We start from the raw sequence: 21893 nt of genomic DNA, 5'->3' as shown, positions 1-21893 counted from the left end.
CACACTTCAGCTCCACAGATAGACACGCAGGTGAATACTGTACCACACAAACCTTTTCAACTGACAGTAAGACATCACCTCTCAGCCCAACAAAGTGGGGAGGAAATAGAGCATAAACCTTAAACACTCTAAATAACCCCCATTCATTATTTAAACCTTCATTTACGTTTCTGAGTATGAATAATTTGGGCAGTAATTGAAACAGCAGCCACCATAAATGATTGAAACAATTTTCAGTAAAGGCCCCTAGGTATAAATGGACTTAAGTGTTGTTATGGTGATGTTATAGGTCCCATGGGAAGCATTAGCTGTGCACTGGGTAAGTGCTGTTGGAATACTCTGTTATTCCATACATCACCCTCAAGAGCTTGTTTTGTATAATTAGTAAAAGACTTTTTCACATTGATTTTTTTGTTATGGCTGTTGTGTTTGGTTTTATTTCAATTTGTCCTTTTTAACCGTCTTTGTAGATGTTGTTTTTTCTTTAACATGAATTATTTTTCCGGACAGCATAATGGCAGTTATTTTGTACTTCTTCTTGAAGTAGGAGTCTGTGTCATTTTTCTGCATAGACAGCATAAGGTAATTTACAGTTAGACTAATTTGAATGGTTAGATGAGCATGAAACTATTACAGTGGAATTGTTTGTACAACAATGTTAGAAGATATCTCTAAAAAAGTCAAAGGTACAAGCCTGCATGCATAAAAACACAATTTTCTGTATACATACACATACTGGTATGTTTGTATGTGTATTTTTTTGTTTATGGTCGTTGAAATGTATAAAGTTGGGGTAAAAAAGAATGGTGTCCAAGCAACACACAGGCGCAGTGGAAAGTGCCAGCTGCTTAACAAAGAGTGCCGCACAATTTATCATAATATTGTCAAAATCACAAATGGCCAAGTGTAATATCCAAATCGCAGGAGCTTCAGTTTTTTTGATAAAGGTAAAATGTGTCACAGCACACCATTATAATCAAGGCATTGTGGTGCTACAGAGATGCCCCAGTCCACAAGGCATATTCCAGAAGGGAAGGGAGCATGCTTTTAGTACAGACCCTAGCAAAAATCACATTATCATCATTTATATATATTTTTTTTTATTTTTAATAAATTGCAAAAATTACCATCCCCAACAACATCTCCACTCATACCGCATTTGCAGTATTGTTCAAAATAATCACACTATGATCTGTGGCAACACAAAGCCAGAGAAGTCCACCCTCATGGGCTCTAGTAAAAGTTCTCATCATGTTGCAGTTACATTAAAACCACTATTTATCTACTATCTGTAACTATTATGCTCACTTGTGCTGAGCTGTTGTCACTTGCCAGGATATTTTTGTTGTTCCAGTGTAGCCCAGTTACTTGCTCACTAACAAAGCTACACTTTAATAAATTATATCGCTAGCAATTAAGAACGTAGCTCGAGAAAAATGAGCATTATAGGCTACATATAAATACAACAATGCAGCATTCATTGACTGACAGAGTTCCTTACCTCTGAATGTTTTCATGCTCGTGGACGATAAATGATTTGGGCTTCATTTAGCGGTTGCCCACTTTAGCTCTGCCTCCTGTATGGTAACAGGTGACTAATTCTATTTACAACAGCTTTGAATTCAGCTCAGTTAATCAAGGACTGGAGCTGTTGCTTTACTATACTTATTTTATATCAGTTTGCATCAGTTTACTTTCTGATCCAGGGCCATAGGTAGCACACAGTATAACCTTTTTCTTCCCCCTGCCACATTTGTCACAGGCGCCATTGTGGGAGACAAGCCGGCACCGTGTGCACCAGACTTAGCTTACGGTCGACACTGTAACCAAAATGAAACAGAGTGCAGAATGGGATGGGAGGGCCCAAACGACGGCATCACCAACTTTGACAACTTTGCCTTCGCCATGTTGACCGTGTTCCAGTGTATAACCATGGAGGGCTGGACGGACGTGTTGTACTGGGTGAGCCGGACACCACAACAGTGTTGTTAAGCATGTGTGTGAGTGTATGTGTGTGTGGAGTGAGTGCCATACTGCTCGGTGTGTGTAGCCTCTGTTCTGTATCTGTAACATCAGTGCCACATAAGTGCTTTTGAAAAAAAAAAAGAAAGAATATAAAGCAATAAAACAAACACTTCTCTCAGAGAGGCAGGTATGCACACAAAGATTGTTCAAAGAGACACACACACACACAGGTTGTGTGTGCATCTGGATGTGTATATTGGCTCATATCTGAGGCTAAATCGATGCAGACAATACACTGTATAATTGTAGGCCAATTCATTTGGAACGTGTGTTGAATCCCGATGCTTGAGTCAAGCGTCAAGTGAATAACACACACACACACACACACACACACACACACACTACGCAAACAGCCAATGAGGCATATGAACAAACAATAAATGGTCAAAAGCATGCAACAGCCATGTTCAGCTAAATAAACCAATAGATTAGTCTGTGATGTCAATCAGTGATCGGGAAGCTTCGATCAAACTCCCACGTCTGCCTTCTTGAGAAAGCATTTAATCTATACCTCTGGAGGAACAGCTTAACACACAGATTATGATGTTATTGATCATGGGTGATAAGGGCTAAAACGTCATGAAGCTCCACCTTAAATTACATTAACATGTACCCATGTGTTTTCTCAAACTGTAATTAGAGTTGTTGTGTGATGTTGCCTCCACTGCACTGCCCTGTTTAACTCAGAGAGCGGGGAAGATTACAGTTACTGAAAGGTCCTCTAAATGTCTGCACTCTGCAGTTTGTTTGACCGCTGCAGAGCACTCATGTGGCACAGATGAGTACAGGTTCTTGGATTTTTCAAAACACGACTTTTTAACTGAATTTCTGCATTAACTGCTACAATTTAATGAAATTGTGTCATCTCCCATTTACCTGATGGAACATGATAGCCGCGATTTGCGCCTCTAATGTACCTTCATTATATTCAGGTCACAGAGCTAAGCAGCCATTTCTCTGAAATTTAAGCGACGATGTGATCTCAGAAGGTTGTTGAACAACACTTAATGCATTTATGACAGTATTTACTTTCCAGGATACTAAAAGACTCCTCTGTCTATCTGGATGAAATATTCAGTCCACTGCACAATAAATACTTTTGTCCTCTATCTGTTGACTATAATTTCTGACCCAAAAAAAGAGAGCAGCCAGAAGTAGCATATGTCCTTCCTTGTTGTGTGCTTATTGTACAAATAATAATAATAATTATTCTTATAAAAATAAGTGTACTGTAGGGTTGTACCCAGCTCAAAATTATGCCAGTCAAATCTCATTTTGTTGTCCAATATGAATATTCAACTTTTCATATATATATATACATATATATATATATATATATATAAAAAGTTAGAAAATTTGAACTGGGTTCTGCGGGGCATTCAGTGTGACAGCAGCATTCACTTAATATAGTGAACAAGCTAACTATGCGATGAACGATGAATTGGAACTGTGCAACAACATTTTTTGCCAACACTATTTATCAACAAAAGCCAAAGACTCAATCATATTAAGTTGCTCTGAGCTGTAAATTCACCATCTCTACGTAGAAGGCAGAAGATAACGTTATCTCTGAGCCTGACCAGGCAAGGTCTCTCTTCCTCCAGGCAGCTGCATCCATCTATGCAGCTGCCTCTACTAATGAGTTACTATTCAGCAAAATGTGGGGACTGAAACATCCCCTGAACTACACTGCACACTCACTGACAAAAAAAAATGGCTTGATGAAATCTCAGTCAATTAAGGGGTCTCCAACTGATGATTCAAATCTCCGACTTTCAGGGGCAGCCATAGTTTACTATAGATATATCTGACAATAAAAATGTTCATGTTGACAGTCCAGCAGTGGGATACAGTAGATCACTTTCAACTTCAGTTTTTGTTTGAAAGAAATGTTAATGCAGTGGACAGGTTAGTTTTAATTCAGATTGAAAGAGGAGTTTGTAAATAGCTTCAAAACAGTGTTAAGAGGTGGTAAATGACAGTCTAGGTTTTTGCAATTTTTCCTGTTATTTAGCTTTCAAAGAAACTAATTTTAAGCTCTGTGACTAGAATAATACACGAGAGGCACACACCGCGGCTAGCTATCAGAATATTAAAGCAATGAATAAATGAAATACAGTGGAAACCGCTTACAGTGATCACGGTTACAGTGATCAACCACTTTCATGGATCAAAATGTTTTTGGCAGAATCATTCCTATACAAATACTGTTTAGATAAATTTGCTTACAATGTTAATTTTAGGACTTTTCTCACATGACAACACGTGGAAAAACACTTTAAAAGTATTGTAATTTTATTTTTTTTTTAACTTAACTCTTATAATACTTTGCCTCGCTGTAACCTGTCTGCCTCCAGCTGGCTACCTAAGGCTGGTGCTGTGTGCACACTGAAATTATGGCGGGAAAGAAACAGTCATTTTCCGTCAATGAGAAACATAGTCTTCACGTATAATGGCTACTTATGATGGAGACAGAAAACAAATGCACACAGGAAAAGCTCCAGTAGTTGAAGCCGCAATCGTCAAGTGGACTGTATTTTGAGACAGTCAGTAAAACTTAGTAAATAGCAAAGCTGCCTGTTTCATTACTTTATATTCATGCAATTAAAATACAAATGTCAATTAGATGATAATTTGCATGAGAAATAAAAAAAAAAGTGGTTATGATAATAATTATCATAATCATCTTTTTACAGTGATCAATTTCACCCAGACAGACGTGATCACGATAAGAGGTTTCCACTGTATCAGATTACTAACCATCTTAAAGGTCCAGTGTGTAGGATTTTGGGGCATCTATTTGCAGACATTTTTGTGTGATACTCATTACTAAGTTTAAATTAGTTTATAATCACCTAAAAATAAGAATCATTGTTTTGTCACTACCTTAAAGTGAGCCATTTATATGTACATACGGAGCAGATGCTCTTCAACTGAGTTAGTGGTGGTGTTCTAAAGTAGCCCAAAATGAACAAATCAAACACTGGCTCGAGATAGGGCCATTCGTTTTCGCGTTTTTGAGCTGGCCACTGAAGTTCTCCTACACACTTGGGTAAATGTCTCTAAATCCTACACACTAGACCTTTAAGAAATGTAATGAACTGAACTGTTACACTGGTGAAGAAGTTTAATGGAAAGTTGACGTTTTCATCTAACCTTATCTCAGTTAGGTGACAAAATGGACTGTCTACAGTAAATTGTTCAATTTTGTGTGGGTGTGGGATCCTACTATACATACCAGCTGGCATATATGTGTGTGTGGCTGTGTGTGTGTGAGTTGTTTGTCTTTGAGTGCATGTATACACAAGGAGCAGGGAGCTTACTAGCTCTACACCCCTCCTGCAACTCTCCTCTCTGCTGCAACTTCCTACACACACATAAACAAAACAAAAATTACATCGCACAGTTCGCTTCTTATGAGAGCGCTTGTGTAGCTGGCTTTCGTTATAATGAATGGGACCTATTTGTTTGGGGTACAAATGATTATAGAAAAACATTTAGACAGGACCGAGCCTTTCATTAGGTTTCAGCCATGCATTTCCATAGTTTCACTGTCTCCGATTTTTGTGAATATAGATTAATGACATCCAACATCTGCTGCTGTCGTAGCGAACAAACCCTCTGTCTCTCCTCTTTTCCTTTATCTCCCTTTTTGTCTCGCTCTGTCCAACATGTCTCCATGCTACAGTGACAGCTCTTAAGTTGACAGAATTGGGAGTATTCAACTTCACACTTAATTGTTTCTTATTATTGTCTTTTAAAGGCTCATCAGTTGAATTTACATGCAGATAATTAATCTGACATTTCTGTTCACATGGGGTCCTCGGATACTAAACTGCTTAGACGTCACCTTGTCCACATCATCTCCCATTTACATCAGCCCCAAAAAAGATCTGTCTCTGTTCAAGCAATCCTTAATACAATATCCAGATGAGTGTGTGGCACATTTCCCTGCAACTGAATTTCCTGAAACAAGTCATCTTTATTGATTCCACTTGGATTTTTAAGTGTCACATGCTGTAAATCCTCTAAAACAGAATATAATTGGTTTATATGGACAAATGTAGAGTCACAGCATCTAAATGTGTTTCCCGTAAAGGCACATCCACCTTTCCAAGAAAAGTTTCCTCAAGGGATGTGTAACTGTGTAAACATACTGTAAATAAGAGCTAAGTTAAAGTCCCCCTCCTCCCAAAATGGGTTTTCTTATGTCTGTGTCCCCTAAAATGTCTGACCTTGGCTATACTGACTTGTATCTGAGCAGTTTGTCACTTGAGAGGTGTTTCACATTCCTCTACTGAAGGGGGCGATGTCTGTGCACTTACCTAAAATCAAGGCTTCAAGCCAATTTCTGTCTAATAACGAAAACACATATCGACAGGGGAACAAACTTTGACCCAACATTGACTAGAAAACCTGAGACCTTCATCAGAGTGTGTGAGTTAGCATTAGCATGGTGAAATTTTTGACAGTAAACATGTTAGCGTGTGCAGATGATGTAGACCAGAGCCTGGAGCTTCCTTCCACTTTCTACCAGAAACCTCACTGAAGCAGATATGATTATATTCACAATCATTAACACTGTCAGCCCATTAGTCTACAAGCTAACAAAATACATAACCCAATAAAAGATGTGGTAACACTTTACTTGAAGGTATCTACATAAGAGTGACATGACACTGTCATACGTAATTGTGACATGACACGGTCATGAACCTGTCATGGACATTATGTACATGTCAAAAACGTTTATGACTGCTGTCATTAAGTGTCATTCGGTTTTTGTAATGACAAGTTGACATTGTTTGGGTTGTCTTGATTATGACAACTTGACATTAATCAAAGTGACATTACCAGAAGTTGTCTTTGTCATGACAAGTTGACATTAAATTTGTTTGGGATGTCCTTATAATGACAACTTGACATTAACCAGGATGACATTACCAGAAAATATTTTTATGTTAATGTCAAGTTGTCAGGACACCCCAGGATATCCCAACTTGTCATGACAAAGACAACTTCTAGTAATGTCACTTTGATTAATGTCAAGTTGTCGTAATCAAGATTTCTCTCTTCTATGTTGTACCTTCACTGTTGTGTGCATTCACACAACATACGAGTCGTGCACCCTGAATAGCATAATCTGTCACATAATTGCAGTGATGGCTGAATGAAAGAGGAAAAACATGAGAAAGAGAACCGGGAAAGCAGAGAGGAGGGAAATGCCTTTTTAATAATAAAAAGTACCAGTATCGGGTGTCGGTGGCTTAGTGGTAGAGCAGGCGCCCCATGTACAAGGCTGTTGCCGCAGCAGCCTGGGTTCGACTGCGGCCTGGGTTCGACTCCAGCCTGTGGCCCTTTGCTGCATGTCCTTCCCTCTCTCTCTCCTCCCTTCACACTTAAGCTGTCCTATCAATTTAAGGCTAAAACGCCCAAAAAATATCTTTAAAATAAAAGGTATCAGTATCGATATCAGTGATTGTGGCCCTGTATTACTTAGTATGGGATCCAAACGAAATTTTTTTCATATCGCCCACCCCTTGATGTGCACTGCTCTTTCACTTGTTAACCTTGCACAAGCGGGGTGGAAGCTAGATCTAGAATTTTTCAATGATGGAGAAAGAGTAGATCTCCTTCCAACCTCCTTTTTTGTACTTTTTATGTGGGAAAACGATATCAAACAAATTATTAATTACAGGAGAGTATTTATACATGCTTTAAAACATGTCTGGAGGGGAGCTTTAATTGTGGAGTGTCAGGTTATACACACATACTTAATCATACAGCACTGCCACTCTTGCTTTGCCAGGTCTTTCTACTGCTCTTTTTAACATGCACTGCTCTTTTCTTCTTTCCTTCCTGTCACCTTCTCTCTAACACACTTCCTGTCCTTTACCTCTGCTGCCCCCTCTCATTCATTTCTTCGTCCTGTGTCAACCTTCTCAAACTGTTTTCTCCCACATGTCCTCTTCCTCCCCCATTGTCTTCGCCCCTCTTATCCTCCACCCCTTCGTCTCCTTCTCCCTCTCTCCTATGTCTTTTCTCTCTCTCAGATGCAGGATGCTATGGGCTATGAGCTGCCATGGGTCTATTTTGTCTCTCTCGTCATCTTCGGCTCCTTTTTCGTTCTCAATCTCGTTCTGGGGGTGTTGAGCGGGTAAGAGGTTGTGCTGTTGTTGTGTGTGTACAAATGTCTGTATGTGTGTTGTCTGTGATGTGGCCGTACAGTTTGTCGTGTTTTTAGATGTGATGAATGACCATGTAACAAGACTCCCTCGACTGGACATTTAAAGTGCAACTAAGGATCCAGTGAACCACTGAATAGTGGAATGTGATGGAAATAATCCATGGTTTGCCAGTATAAAAAAGCACAAGATTGTTAGCATTATTATTAGTATTATTCCTGTCATTTCTATTATTATTTTTAGGGCAAGTTGACTTTACATAGCAGTGTAGAACTTGACATCTTTTGAAGTTCATAGTGTGCAGTCGAGGAAAGATGAACTTCGCGATCACTGAACTGAGCAAAATCTCCCACTCTCTCTCCTTTCTGTTCCACTCAATCAATCCTTGGTCACAAGCCTGAGAGAAACACACACATGCACTCTCTTTCTCACACACACACACACACACACACACACATGCACATATGCATACAGGAGAAGCAGTGATGACCCCTCTGTCTATCTGTTATGTTGATGTCAGTTGACCTCAAGGGGCCACATGGTGCCACAACCTGTCTGTGATGGGCAGGCACACACACACACACACACACACACACACACACACACACACACACACACACACACACACACATACACAAGCCATCCACACTTGCTGGACTCTTTTTTTAACAGGCTTAGGTCTAATTACATATACAGCAATGAGGGATGCACCGATTTATCGGCCACACATCAGTATCGGCAGGTATTATCCTTGTTGACTGGCCTAACAGCAAATAAAATGATGCTCAGTGATGGTAGTGGCCAATTTTTTTTTTTTTTTTTTTGCACAGACTAAAAAGCAAAAAGGGGCAATAAACAACACAAAAAAAAACAAAGTAAATGACAAGACCAAATAAACCATTGGTATCAGCTCTTCGACAATTTTTTTTATACATCAGTAGCTATCCAGAGTTTAAAAATCGGTGCATCACTACCAACTTCTTTCTTTTGTATATCTTATGTAGATTTCCTTTAGCGAAGCTCAAAGCACTGCATTTAAAGATCCGTCTTGTGTGTATCCATGTGTGTCGGTTTACATACATGATTGTCTCGTGTGCAGATAAGCACGCACCTGCTTACACTGTTTGCGTTCGACAGCATGTGCATATTTGTGCAGAGGCACGTGCTGCCTGTGTCCGTGTGTGTATATTTTGTTTCAATAAATGCCGCTTGGGCAGGCGAGCTGGGTGCTGTTTTACCCCGCTCTGCCAAGTCATGCTGTTTTAGTACAAGCACCACCCGGCCTGTAGGGACACACTGGGGTATTAATAATTCACCCCTCAGGTCAGCGATGGAGGTGGAACCTAAAAAAACTTGCACAACAGGGAAAACACAACAGGCAAAAAAAAAAGGTTATTCTGAGGACAGAGTGAAGTCTGGAGGAAGCGTGGCATTAAAAATGGAAATTATAGGATGAAAGGCTGCACTGGATTGGGAACATCGGTTTTTGTGAGTGTGCATAAAAGCATTACAGATATACCAGTCACCAGATATAAATAATGTGATCATCAGAGTTAAGATGAGGCATGATAATTATCACAACCATAACAACAAAAATGACAATAATAGTAATAATGATGATAATAATGAGTTACACATCAAAACATTTCAATTATAACAACTATAAAACTAAACATAAATTAGCTTTATATAATTAAATTGCATGTACTTTGCCAGAGAGACAAATAAGTTGTCATGAGAACAGTCATGATGTCCAATCCATGGTAGTCTTGCTGCACAGTCTGTTCAACTGTCTAACTAAAATGCCTTCTCTCCACAGTGATTAAGCCTGAAATGAGCTGATTGGAGTGGAACTAAAGTGAATCAAACTGTTTTTAAACTTGAAACCTTCCCTTACATGCGCTCAGCTTCTTCACACTAACAGCCAACTCTAAGAGGAGGGGTTTTTGTGTGTGTGTGGCTCATTCATAGCCTTCTGTCATTATCACAGTTTTACATGGCCAACTTATGATATGTCTCCTAATCAAACAATATATCTCTTAATTTTCCAATCCACAATAAGTAGAGCTGGTCAGATAAGTTGCCATGTAACCCACTAAGTGACACTGACAAATACTATGAATGCACCATAATCTCAGCAGGGATCCTGCAGCAGCAAGCAGTTCCATCTGTTGGGAACTTTCACTAAGGATCTAACTCCTTCCCTCCTCCCCTCCTCCCTTCCCTCCTAACATTCCTTATTACTCCTTTCTTGCCTTCATCTCTGCCTTCACTACTCGTCTTGCTCTTCCCCCCTCCGTCTTTACCTTCCCCCTATTTCCTTGGTCCCACTCCTCCATGCCTCCATCTCTCCACCCAGGTGAATGATGCAGTAGGGTACACGTGGCCCTGGGTGTATTTTGTCACCTTAATCATCATCGGATCCTTCTTTGTGCTAAACTTGGTTCTGGGGGTACTGAGCGGGTAAGGGCAAGGTTAAAGGTCACTTGAGACTAACTCCTCCCTCTTTCTCCTTCATGCCTTCATGCTGTTGTTCTGAGAGAACTTTACTGTTTGTTTTTGGGAAAGGGAACTCTTTTTTTCCTGTCACCTTCCTGCTTTTGACAGTAGATGGTGTTTAAATTTAACAAGAACTGTTAAAACGTAGACTGAATAAAGGGCCATACACATGCAATGTCTTTAACCGCCTGGAAAACAGGAGGTTGGGCTCTGGGTCCTACTCTTGTACCTTTTCTGTGACAGCTTTCAAGAGTGCAGCGGCAGGTTGTGTCTGAGGTTGCTAAGCAGCCTTAACAAGCACCATATCATAGCTCATTTACCTGAAATCCTGAGCGCAGAGCTGATCTTCCTCCAGGGATTGTTTGTGTGTAGGACTATTGTCCATAGGACAGATATAAAGCTCTGGCAGCCCTGCACTAACATGCTTAACTTCTCCAAAAATTTACATTGAGGGCATACGATATAACATTTGTACAAAAGTAGAAAAATAACAAGGCTATAACATGACAACAGCGACTTTTCTTTTCTTGCTTTGTTGCAGAGTACAGCAGAAAGACTGTAAACATTAACAGTAGTTAAAACTTAATTACATTAATGAAAACAATGTTGTTCTTGTGGTAGTGCACACATTCAAAATCCTCTGAGATTGTCACACATTCAAAAAGCAATAAAAAGCAAGTAGAGAAGCAAAACTGTGCCACAACACTGTATATTCAACCGCAGCGAATGAGACAAATGAAGAAAAGATAGCACTGTGAGTGAGTGAGAGCTGTAGGGTGCTTCAACAATGTGTTTGTCATCTTGCTGTCAGAGAGAAGACAGAATAAGAAAGTTGTATTAATAGTATTGATACAGCTTTAAGTAAGTATTGAAACCATTTCACATGTACAGATTTGATATGTAAAGATAAAGCCATATTTGCTCTAAATGTCACATACAGGTCTTAAAGCATATGGTTATTGTTATTATTATCTTCGTAATTAACTACAGGTTTGTTTTGTTGTATAAAAACATCACAGCTCATGTGTGAAAAGTTTCACATTATCCTCTACTCTTTCTGCTGGGCTCTTCACGTGCCGTAGGTCATGATGAACTTGGGTAGGGATCAGGTTTAAGGGGAGTGAGGTGCTTCACCCCTGACTGACTGACCCGAATCTGACTCTTGATACCCGCAGCGATGTGACAGCGGCATTGTGGGAAAAATAATAGAGGTCTATCTGTTCCAAACAGCTTGGGGGGTTTGGCTGTCTGACTCTTTGTCTGACTTCTGACTAATGATGCTGTCAACACACTACACAGCCTGACCTTTTACCAACTGCTTCCTCCATGGAGTGTGTGTGGGTCTCAGATTGGCATAATAACTAATGGCTAAACAGGAAGAAGGAGAGTGACGGATGTAGAGACAGAAACATCGGGTGTGACTGTGTTTGTCTGGACTTGATGTAATATGTAAATGTAAGAATAGGCACAGAGGCTGTCTTGAAGGAGAATGGAGAGAGGAAGAAAAAAGAACAGAAAGTGAGGAAGAAACAGAATTCAGTGGCAATATAGGACAGAAAAATGAGATGATGGGAATGGAGAAAATGAGAGTGATGCCTTAGAGTTTTGCACCCACAGCCACACTCACACACGATGGCACACACAAACACAGATCAATAGGATTGGGTCTCCTGCTAATGTTCTGACAAGGGAGACAGTAGCAGTTTGTCCTAATGCTCATTGATCTGTGTGTGTGTGTGTGTGTGTGTGTGTGTGTGTGTGTGCGCGCGCGACTTTGTGATTTGTTCCATCATTCCTCTAAATTTCACAGAGCTCTCTTTCTCTATCTGTCTCTCACACACACACACACACACACACACACACTCTAATTCTGTTCCAGGCTATAGACTGACTGTAAAAATCAGTGAAATGGCACATGACAGTCTATGGTTTTATTATGGATCCTGGTCTTGTTCTCCAGGGGACCTGTTTAATTAAAATCTATGTGTCAATTGCATAATATCAGATGAACTTTCAGGTAAGTCTGAAACTTTTTTCAGACTTTCATAGCTGCAGAATATTCCACTTAATTGAACATTATTAAAAAAACAGATTGCATATGCAGCTGGTAGGGCATTCAATATTGCTGCATTTTAGTAGTTTCTAGGGATACTCAACTTTCTTTGCACAGGCGCCACTTTTGTAAAATGACAGCAGGCAAGGGGCCAGTTAATAAACAAACATTAATGATATTTATCAGATAAAAATAATAAACAAGGCAAATTCAGTAGCAGCATCCCCACACAGGTCAGATGTACACAGGGGCATCTCTAGGATTTGAGGACATTTGAGGCTTAGCCCAGACATCGGATGGGGCTCCTGAGGATCCTCCTTTGGCACTTTTTTTTCTTGTAAATAAGCTCCATTTCGATGCTTTGTTATGCACCCTGGCACCTTATTTGCATTTGAGGTACAAACAAAAATCCCACTATTAATCATTGTTTTCAAATTAAGAATTAGAAAATGTTTGGCAGGTCACCTGGCACCCCATTGCAGGCCAGATGAGGCCCACAGGCTATAAGTTGACTATTCATGGACTACTCACAAAAAGTAGTCAAATAGTCGATCAATCACAGGCGATATTTTTTTGTTTTTTCCACTCAATAACAATCATCAAATGGTCTCTAATATAGCCAGCAGAGGGTTAACTAATGTAGGTGGGACCCACCTGGGGGTACGTGGAGGAGCAGTGTCCTTAACTGGCTCTGAGAGGCTGTTGACAAATTAGCCGTAATCTGACTGGACTAAAACCCCAGCAGGCTTGATTTAGCTGGAGATACTGTTTGACTGCAGAAACAACATGACTACTTTCTTGCGGGGATGGAGGGAGTCTTTCCCTCTTTGGATACCTTCAATTCTGTTTATATAAAGGTATTTCCTATACAGGATTGACAAAAACCAACCCCAAATTTACTGTTGGCGTGTGTTGGCGTGTGTTGGCTGAGGCAGAGTGTCTGTAGAAAAATACAACGGCATCGTGATGGTTTAGAGGAATTACTTCTGTGTGAGTCTATGCATTGGCAGACATAGTTTTTTAGAAAAATTCTGCATAGCATGCCTTTAAAATGGCATAACAGAGAAAATGACTGTTTAGTAAAATCTACATTCAACAACAAACCAAGTTACATCCATCTTCGGCCATGAGAGGACGATCTGAACTCATAGTTATGACTTATCGACAGCACCTACCCACAGCGCTCCCAGCTGCATATCTCCTGTAAATGCATTCCCTTTGATTCATTACTGCACTGTGCTCAAACCGCAGATTGACGTTTAGTCTACAATGAAGCAAAGTGTGGACTTGTGGTTTTTATAGTTGACTATTCTGTGAAACGTCTCTTGCTGTAATTTCCAAACCTGAAATGACAAGGTACGAGATAACTGACAAGCAGGGAACTCCACAGGCCGCACTGATATTTGCTCATTTAGAATATTCACAACAGCAAAGTTTACTTGTCAATGGACCTTTAAATCTGGATTTGTACACTTTTTAGCTGCAGATGTTCCCAAGCCTCCCAGCTCCTGTCAGCTCTCCTCCAGATGAATCCTTTGGCTCCAACCTGACTTTGACCTTCCCCAAGTGCAGCGTTTAATCAGATGTTCCTTAATTCTTTCTTTTGTCCTGACACCTGGAAGTAATTTCACCAGGTTTCATCATAATATTTCAATATTTCACACTCTCCTAACATTGATTTTAGTTGTCTTAAATCATCTTTGCATATGTCCTTGAAAAAAGCAGGCATCATACTGTATTATAAGAATAAAGTAAAGAAAGATAGATCGCTCCTTAAAAGTGACTATAGGGGTGTTAGGAATTAAATGGAAAGTACATGTTACAGGTTGAAACCCTGTTTAGTATTTTTATCTTGCTGTTCAATAAGGAGCACTCTGTTCAAAACAGTAAAGTGGCTGCTAATGCCCATCAGATAGGCATTAAACAAACAGCAAGGCCACAGCCTGTTCTCTTCTCTTAATGCAATGGGTCGCTAATTATTAATGTAAATCAAACCAATGAACACTCCGAACTTATGAACAAAGAGGATCACCTGGCCACAGCAAAGCCAAGGCTGAGGCTGTCTTGAGGTCTAGCATAACTGGAATCATGCAGAATGATGAGAGGTACTTAGCTTCACCTCTCCACTTATCCCGCAGCGCATCCTTTCTCGTCTGTCTCTGTCATCCTCAGGTGCACTCCACGACAATCTGCTGCGGAGCCGCTGTTGCTGGGGGTCGTTACTCAGTCAGGCTGCTCTCTCAATCAGGTGTCTCCCCTGCTGCTCTGCTGCTCTGCTGCTCTGTCCTCAGCGCAGTTACTCTATCAGTGCTCCAACTAGCTGCACACCGTCTCTTTGTTTGACTTCTTGCCTCCTCTCATTTACACACCTGTTAAGTAGGAAACCAACCCTGCAAAAGAGCCCCCAGCCCGCCAGTATGCCAATCATCTGTCTCCTCTTCATGAGTGGACAGGTGTATAATCAGTTGGAATATTCTCAGGGGATGCAAGAGGAGAGGACCAGACCCACACATACCCTGTGACATACATGTTAATTCTACATTTACACACTTCAATCCTTTTTTTTTCCCCAAATGAAGAATTGCAAACGTTATATGAAAAGCTGAGGCCTTTAAATCTCCATTATGACCTTTGGTCAAAACCTCTGGGTGGTGACCGAAAGAATGAGGTAGCAGACAAAAGGTGAGGAGCTCAGTGATGCGGGACGACCTCGGTGCAGAGCCGCCTCTCCTCCACTTTGACAGGAGCAAGCTGAGGCAGTACAGCTGGTGAGGGATGCCCTCTCTGTCCCTCCCTCTGGGTCTGTACCAAGCACACTGCAACTGGGAGGAGACCCAGGGGTGGGCTGGTGAAACTACAACTCCCAGCAGGCTTGGAGGCACCAGGAGACCTGTTGCCCTGGGACAGCAACAATTAGATGACTAATCCACATGAATTACAAAACTTAGCCCCATTATGACTAAATCACATTTGGTCAGTCAGTAGGGGTGTTTCAGTTCACGCTCCCACCTTCGCATCAGGCTTAATGATTAGAATCATCAGTTCTAATCATTCAATTCAATTTGGAAATGTTTGATGGTGTAGGTGATTTTATAAAATCCAATAAGTGCCAGCGCAGCTTGTTTCATATAGTCTTCATATACTGTAAAGGAGAAGTTATCATGTTGACCAACATATAAAATGAACGCTAAGTATCTGTTGGATGCTTAAAAATATATCTGGATATAGTGAATTGTTTGAGATGTGAATCCAGCTCCAACGTGTCTGCCTGTGTGTGCTTTCATCTGTATTTACATATTAACACCTTGCCTCCTTGGCAGAGCTTTTCTCTCCTCACTTTACATTTTTTTTCTCTCTTCAGCAGGTTTTCCCTCCTTCCTGTTCTGAAGCTATTCTGTGCTATCACAGTATTGTCACACGATTTGTTTTCAGTCTAGATTTTCAGATTCTGTTTTCCCTCCCTCTGTTTCTGCTTTCTCTCTATCGCCCCTCAATGACCTAACCCCCCCCCCCCCAAATCCCTCCATCCTGCTCCCCCCTCCCAGAGAGTTTTCCAAGGAAAGAGAGAAGGCCAAGGCGCGTGGTGACTTCCAGAAACTCAGAGAAAAACAGCAACTGGAGGAGGACCTCAAGGTAGGCTGTTCTGTCTGTGTTTGATGTAACAGTCATCACCTGCCACTAAGATTCACTGTATATAAAGGCCAGGCTTGCAAAAAGGTGATTTAGATAAATGTCAAAGCGAGGTAAAAACAAAATTCTTTCGGTGTAAGGCAGTGAGCACAGAAAGCAAAGGAAACTTCATATAAAAGGCACTTTTGAAAGTTACATTTTGACAGATAGGATAAAAAAAAGAAATGAAAGAGACAGTCAAGTATATACATTAAGGAGGACCTATGATGTTTTTCCTTATTTTTTGTCATATATACAGTGTTACAATGTCCGATTTTCATAATAAATGTGGCTAAAGTTTCAAATAATGGGATAAATGTATGTAAAAAGTAATCACTGATCGCGTGAAAACATGAGGCAGCTTCTATAGCCTTCAAGGCCAAGGTGAGTTCAATGGGTGGGAGGGGTGTCGCACACTACACTCCATTAAAGTCATTACACTGCTTTATGTAGTTACATGCTAACAGAAATGAATTGTTAGATGTTGAATTGCCACAACAGAAAGTTCCGCTATATAGTCGTTAAAGTCATTCCCTGGCTACAGTGACGGTGCAGAGGAGCCAAGAGCATAGACACAGCAGACTGTGAAACGCTGACCAATCAGAGCAGAGTGGGCTTTTTTGGGAGAGGGCCTCAAAGAGACAGGCTCTAAAATGGAGCATTAAGAAAGAGAACACAGGTTTTCCAGCACAGATAGTATGCGGAAAAAGTTGGGGTTTTTTAACATTAAAGCATGTAAACATGTTCAAGTAGAAACCTAAAATATAAGTGTGAACTCATAAAAGATTTTTAAAAATCACACTAAGATATTGTAGTTGTAACTACTATATGTCTTTACATCATTTAAAAGTGTTCAGTACAAGAGCAGGGTGCAGGGACATTGAGAAACACAATGAATGCTGCAACATTTCATTCATAAAATTCCAAACTGATGTCGGACGACTGCAGTTTTGTTGATAAGGAGACTGCTCTCAGTACTGCTCACCAATCAGTGTGTTCTTTGTCTGTGTGTGCGTGTATGAATATAGGGCTATTTAGACTGGATCACTCAGGCTGAAGACATCGACCCAGAGAATGAAGAGGAGGGCTTGGATGATGACAAACCTAGAAACCGTGAGTACTACAGTGTGTGTGTGTGTGTGTGTGTATACCAAAAGGAAGTGATGATCTATTTACTTACCCCACTTTGCCTTGAGGATGACTGTGGTCGTGTGCGTGTGATTTGTATGAATCGTGTGTTGGTGTTGGCAGTTAGGATTTCCTGTGTTTTGCGTACAGTAAGAACATTGTGTGGATTGGATTGATTGTGTTTATATCTGAAGATAGTTCGTGCTCAGCACAGCCAACAAGTTGTGAGGTTAACTGTGCGTGTGTTCATGTCAGATCTAGGGTTTGGTCTATAAGTAGTGAGCTCCCCGCAGTCTCCATCACGTGTCTCACAGTCAGTGAATGAACAGCGTACTTACTGACAGAGTGACTGACTGACAGACTGAGAGGATGTTAATATTGTCTGCTTGCTTTGGCTGAGAACCCTCCTGAGGTTTAAAACCTGTTTAGATATTAGTGGAATGTGTCAGACTGCAGCTAATAGCCTCTGGGCACACACACATACACACAACAAACACACACACACTTATGCAAAGTCTCACACACATATTGTAGGTATACGCCCTTAGGAACGTGTGTATTTGTGCTCTGACAGAAATGTACACACACAGATTAATACCCTCCAGAGAGAGGCAGCCACACATGGTACATGTTTCCCCAGGACTGAACTACATTTTCTGGGGTGGGAGAGTATAGTACTGGCCTCTTTTGACCTGGAGGTTTGATCTTAGAGAAGATACAGAGAGGGATGGTGAGAAAGAGGCAGGGCACAGGACAGAAAGTGTGTCTGTACTACAGTATGTACTGTATGCACTATTTTATAGATGCTTGGAGCTCAGCTTGTTCACATTGATGATGAATGAATGAATGATGAGGACTAAATATGCAGAGGCAGAGCATGCATTCTGCACACAGTGTGCTTATCTTCTACAGAGCGCTGTGGCTCATTCACAGAAACACTGATGACTGCCAAGACGAAAGAAAGGAAAAAAAAATGATGATCTAATCTTTCAGTGGAGCTCAAGGAATTACCATGGTCAAATGAGCAATGACCCAATTTACATGAAAATAAGGCACAAAACCCCTGTGGCTAATCTGTAACAAATCTACTTGTTTTCACCTGTTAGCGTTGCGCTCCCCTGGGCCAATCAGTGTGGCAAAAACACATCAGCAGTGGCTGGCACATTAACAAACAAATACAGTATGTGGCCCCCAGTTGGGCCAATTTTGTGAAATGTCACATCAGAATATTGAGATGCTTCTTCTCCTTCAAGTTCTGCATCGCTGATATTTTGTATGAGGTCTAAACAAGCTCCAGTTAGCTGTAGAGAAAACAAGACAGAATGTGTAAGTGCTTGATCTAGGGTAGTCCAACGTAAACGCTAAAAGATCGCTCCCAGCAGATATGTTTACATGAGATATTGGGGAGTGATGATGACATATTTGCCCCCTTTAGCAGGAGCTTGCTGGTGGATGCTGGGGTGGAGGTTGGGCTAGGGCAGGGCAGCAGCAGAATAGACAGTGCAAAGGGAGAGCTGGGAAGACTTTGCAGCTTAAATAGACCGCCAAATTTGGAGGGTGTGTTTTGTAGATGACATACAGAGAGTGGCGTATGACATGTGTGTATCAATCAGTGCAGCGTGAGTTAACTGCCTGGTCTAGCTTGCAGGTGTCCATAAAATGGCAGAACTTAGGCTTAGTTCAGACCAAAGATTTGCAACAAGATGAAATCAATTTAGAACGTTGCAGAGAAAAGTTGCAGTGGTGTGAGCTGGCCCACCTCAGCTCATGATGGTGTCACCTGCAACTCAGCTTGCCAAGTCACCAGAACACAAGACACATCACCTGTTTCAACAGCCAGTCCGCTTGTAGCGAAGTCAGCTGGCCCCAAACTGTGAGCAGACGGCGTGTTCATTTACTGTGGCATTCTCTGACAACATCCCTCCGTCCCCCTTGAGTGATGAGTCTGTTTCATTTACATCCCTGCGGCTGCTGACACTTATGTCGGTCTCTGTCCTCACAGTGTGTCAGTATTGGACAGTGGGCCGCTGCTGCCGCATGCTGTATGCGCATGTCACACCCACATACTCATTGACTGATTAATCCGGGCTGGTTATTTGAATTATTGTGGTGTATTTATTATGAATACGATCCACCTGAAGCTCAGGTCGTTTTACTTTTGTTTTCACTGTTCACAGTTTCAACTTGTCTCATCGCGAATCTTTGGTCTGAACTGGGCTTCAGGCCTTTAGATTAAGATGACAAATGATTGATACATATGATCAGAAGTTCTCCATCAGAAAGATCAATGATCCTTCTGTTTGTGAAGGTGGAAAATCAAGTCACATGCTCTCTTATTGCTCCGTCTCCCTCTCTCCTCGATGGATGGATCCTCCTCTGGGAAGATGAATGAGGGCGGTTTGTCCCTGCTGCCCAGGACATTTTGCATAGACCAGTGCACACACACACACACACACACACACACACACACACACACACGCACGCAAGCACACACACACACGTCCCAAGAAGGGATAGGAGACTTAGAGAATAGAGGAGAGGATAGCAGAGAAAGAGATGGAAGGGAAAATAGAAATAAAGAGAGTGTGAGTGACAGAGAGGGTATCTGGGACACAGAGCAGATGGGATTTCACAACGTGAACAAGTCATGCTAGTGACCACACACTCATACGGAGACCACACACCTTTCCACATGGCTATCTATCATCCCATCTTTATGTGAAGAGCTACAGGGGCCTAACAGTGATGTATGACATGAATAGTGTGTTCATATGAAGACAGAGAGTAGTAGATGTCATTTATTATATTGATTTTCACTGTTTTTAGTAACAGCATGAGTGAGCGTACATGAGCCGTGATCTGAATGGTGTGTTAGTTCTTTACTTATTTATGTATATGTATCACATGTTGTCTTTTCCTCTGCACATTTGTGCGTGTTTCCTGTCATCTCAGGGGCAAACTTGATGCGTGTGTACACTACATGTGTCTTGCATGCTCTCTCTCTCACCCTCTGCCATCTTGTTCTTGCATGCTGTCGTCTTGTTTTGGTATCCTGCCACTGCTGTCTGTGGTAGGAGTGTCTCCAGCCCACCTGGGTAAGAAGACCTGTAAGGTTGCCTGGTTCAGTCACTCTGCTGACTCTCAGGACGGTATGTGTGCGTCTCCGTGCCGTGGGTGTTCGTGACTTTGTGTCTTTGTGTGTGTTCGGTTGTAATCAGGTGTTGTTATTACATTTTATAGCGTGATTGCTTTGGTTGAAATATCCTAAACCTCAATGAATTCAAAATTTGAAGGGCTTGTGGTCACAATGCCTCCTTAAAGCTGGAGTGCAGGACTTTTGCATATAAATGAATGAAATGAACATTCAAGCCCCTGCCAGATAAGTTCACTCAATGCTGAGTAAGCCTATTGCAGCTAGGGAAAGCTCCCTGTATTTCCCTGTATACTGGAGTTGTAGTGTCTGCTGTCCGTGGCAACTTTCCCATGCTGGCACACTGGAAGTGATGTGTTTTATGTCAACCATTCAGAGCCAAAGGGGGCAGGGAGGGGGGAGGGAACATAGGGACAGAGCAGCAGTTAGGAGTATGGTGGAAGCTAATGTATGGTGGAAAATCCTAAGGCTCCAGCCACACAGCTGGTGTAAGCAGCCCTTGTGCTACAGGTAGAGGTAGGCAATGTGGGCTGGCCATAAGAATAGCTACTCTCAATACCAGAAGCGGGAGACAAACACTTTGCACCCCAGCTTTAAGAACACTCCTCAGGACCATCTGGAGGATGTGGCTGCAGAGAAAAGTGTCAGGGTTACTGAAGCCCTTTTTACCCTGAGATTGCACTATAGGACAACTTAATTGCCACTGGCCTTCGTTAAGGTCATCAAACCACCCCTATGGAGAGTTAATTTAAATATGGTAGCATAAAGTGCGTATTAAAAGCATGACTCTAGTGAGTGGAGTTGGATTGGCTGCCTCTTGTGTTTGCTGTTGGTCATTGTGATAATGATGATCCTAAAACTGTATTACACTGTAGTATTTTTATCAAATAATGTGTGTTTTTCTGGTCGTCAGCTCATCTCTGTTGTTTGCATGTGCAGCCTACATGTGTATATATTATGTCCTGCTATGTGTTTTTCATCTCAATGATGAAACCTGTTTGTGAGGGCTGGTGTGTGTGTGTGTGTGTGTGTGTGTGCACGCGCGTGTGTGCTTTTGAATATGGTGGTGGCTAAGAAGCTGGTTTTCAGTCATCATTATCCTCTGCTATTTAGTCAAAGCTTAAATGATCCTTGTGCAGTGATTGGTTAATTTAGATGGATAACTGTATGATTATCTCCTATA

The 21893-nt window shown here is 41.3% G+C and overlaps 1 protein-coding gene across 6 annotated transcripts in view; it reads left to right on the top strand.

Annotated features, from left to right (window-relative positions):
• Positions 1 to 21893, top strand: part of cacna1c (calcium channel, voltage-dependent, L type, alpha 1C subunit) — a 300165-nt gene that overhangs the window by 205100 nt on the left and 73172 nt on the right. For all 6 annotated transcript variants that reach the window (XM_078165240.1, XM_078165243.1, XM_078165244.1 and 3 more), the window contains exons 7-10: positions 1763 to 1962; positions 8079 to 8182; positions 16308 to 16395; positions 17460 to 17544. In XM_078165240.1, coding sequence (XP_078021366.1) covers positions 1763 to 1962; positions 8079 to 8182; positions 16308 to 16395; positions 17460 to 17544 — 477 coding nt within the window. The remainder of the gene's footprint in view (positions 1 to 1762; positions 1963 to 8078; positions 8183 to 16307; positions 16396 to 17459; positions 17545 to 21893) is intronic.

The sequence above is a fragment of the Epinephelus lanceolatus genome, chromosome 23, assembly GCF_041903045.1.
Source record: "Epinephelus lanceolatus isolate andai-2023 chromosome 23, ASM4190304v1, whole genome shotgun sequence".
Taxonomy (NCBI): Eukaryota; Metazoa; Chordata; class Actinopteri; order Perciformes; family Serranidae; genus Epinephelus; species Epinephelus lanceolatus.
Note: the sequence above shows the minus strand (reverse complement) of the source record. Positions and strands in the feature narration are given on the sequence as shown.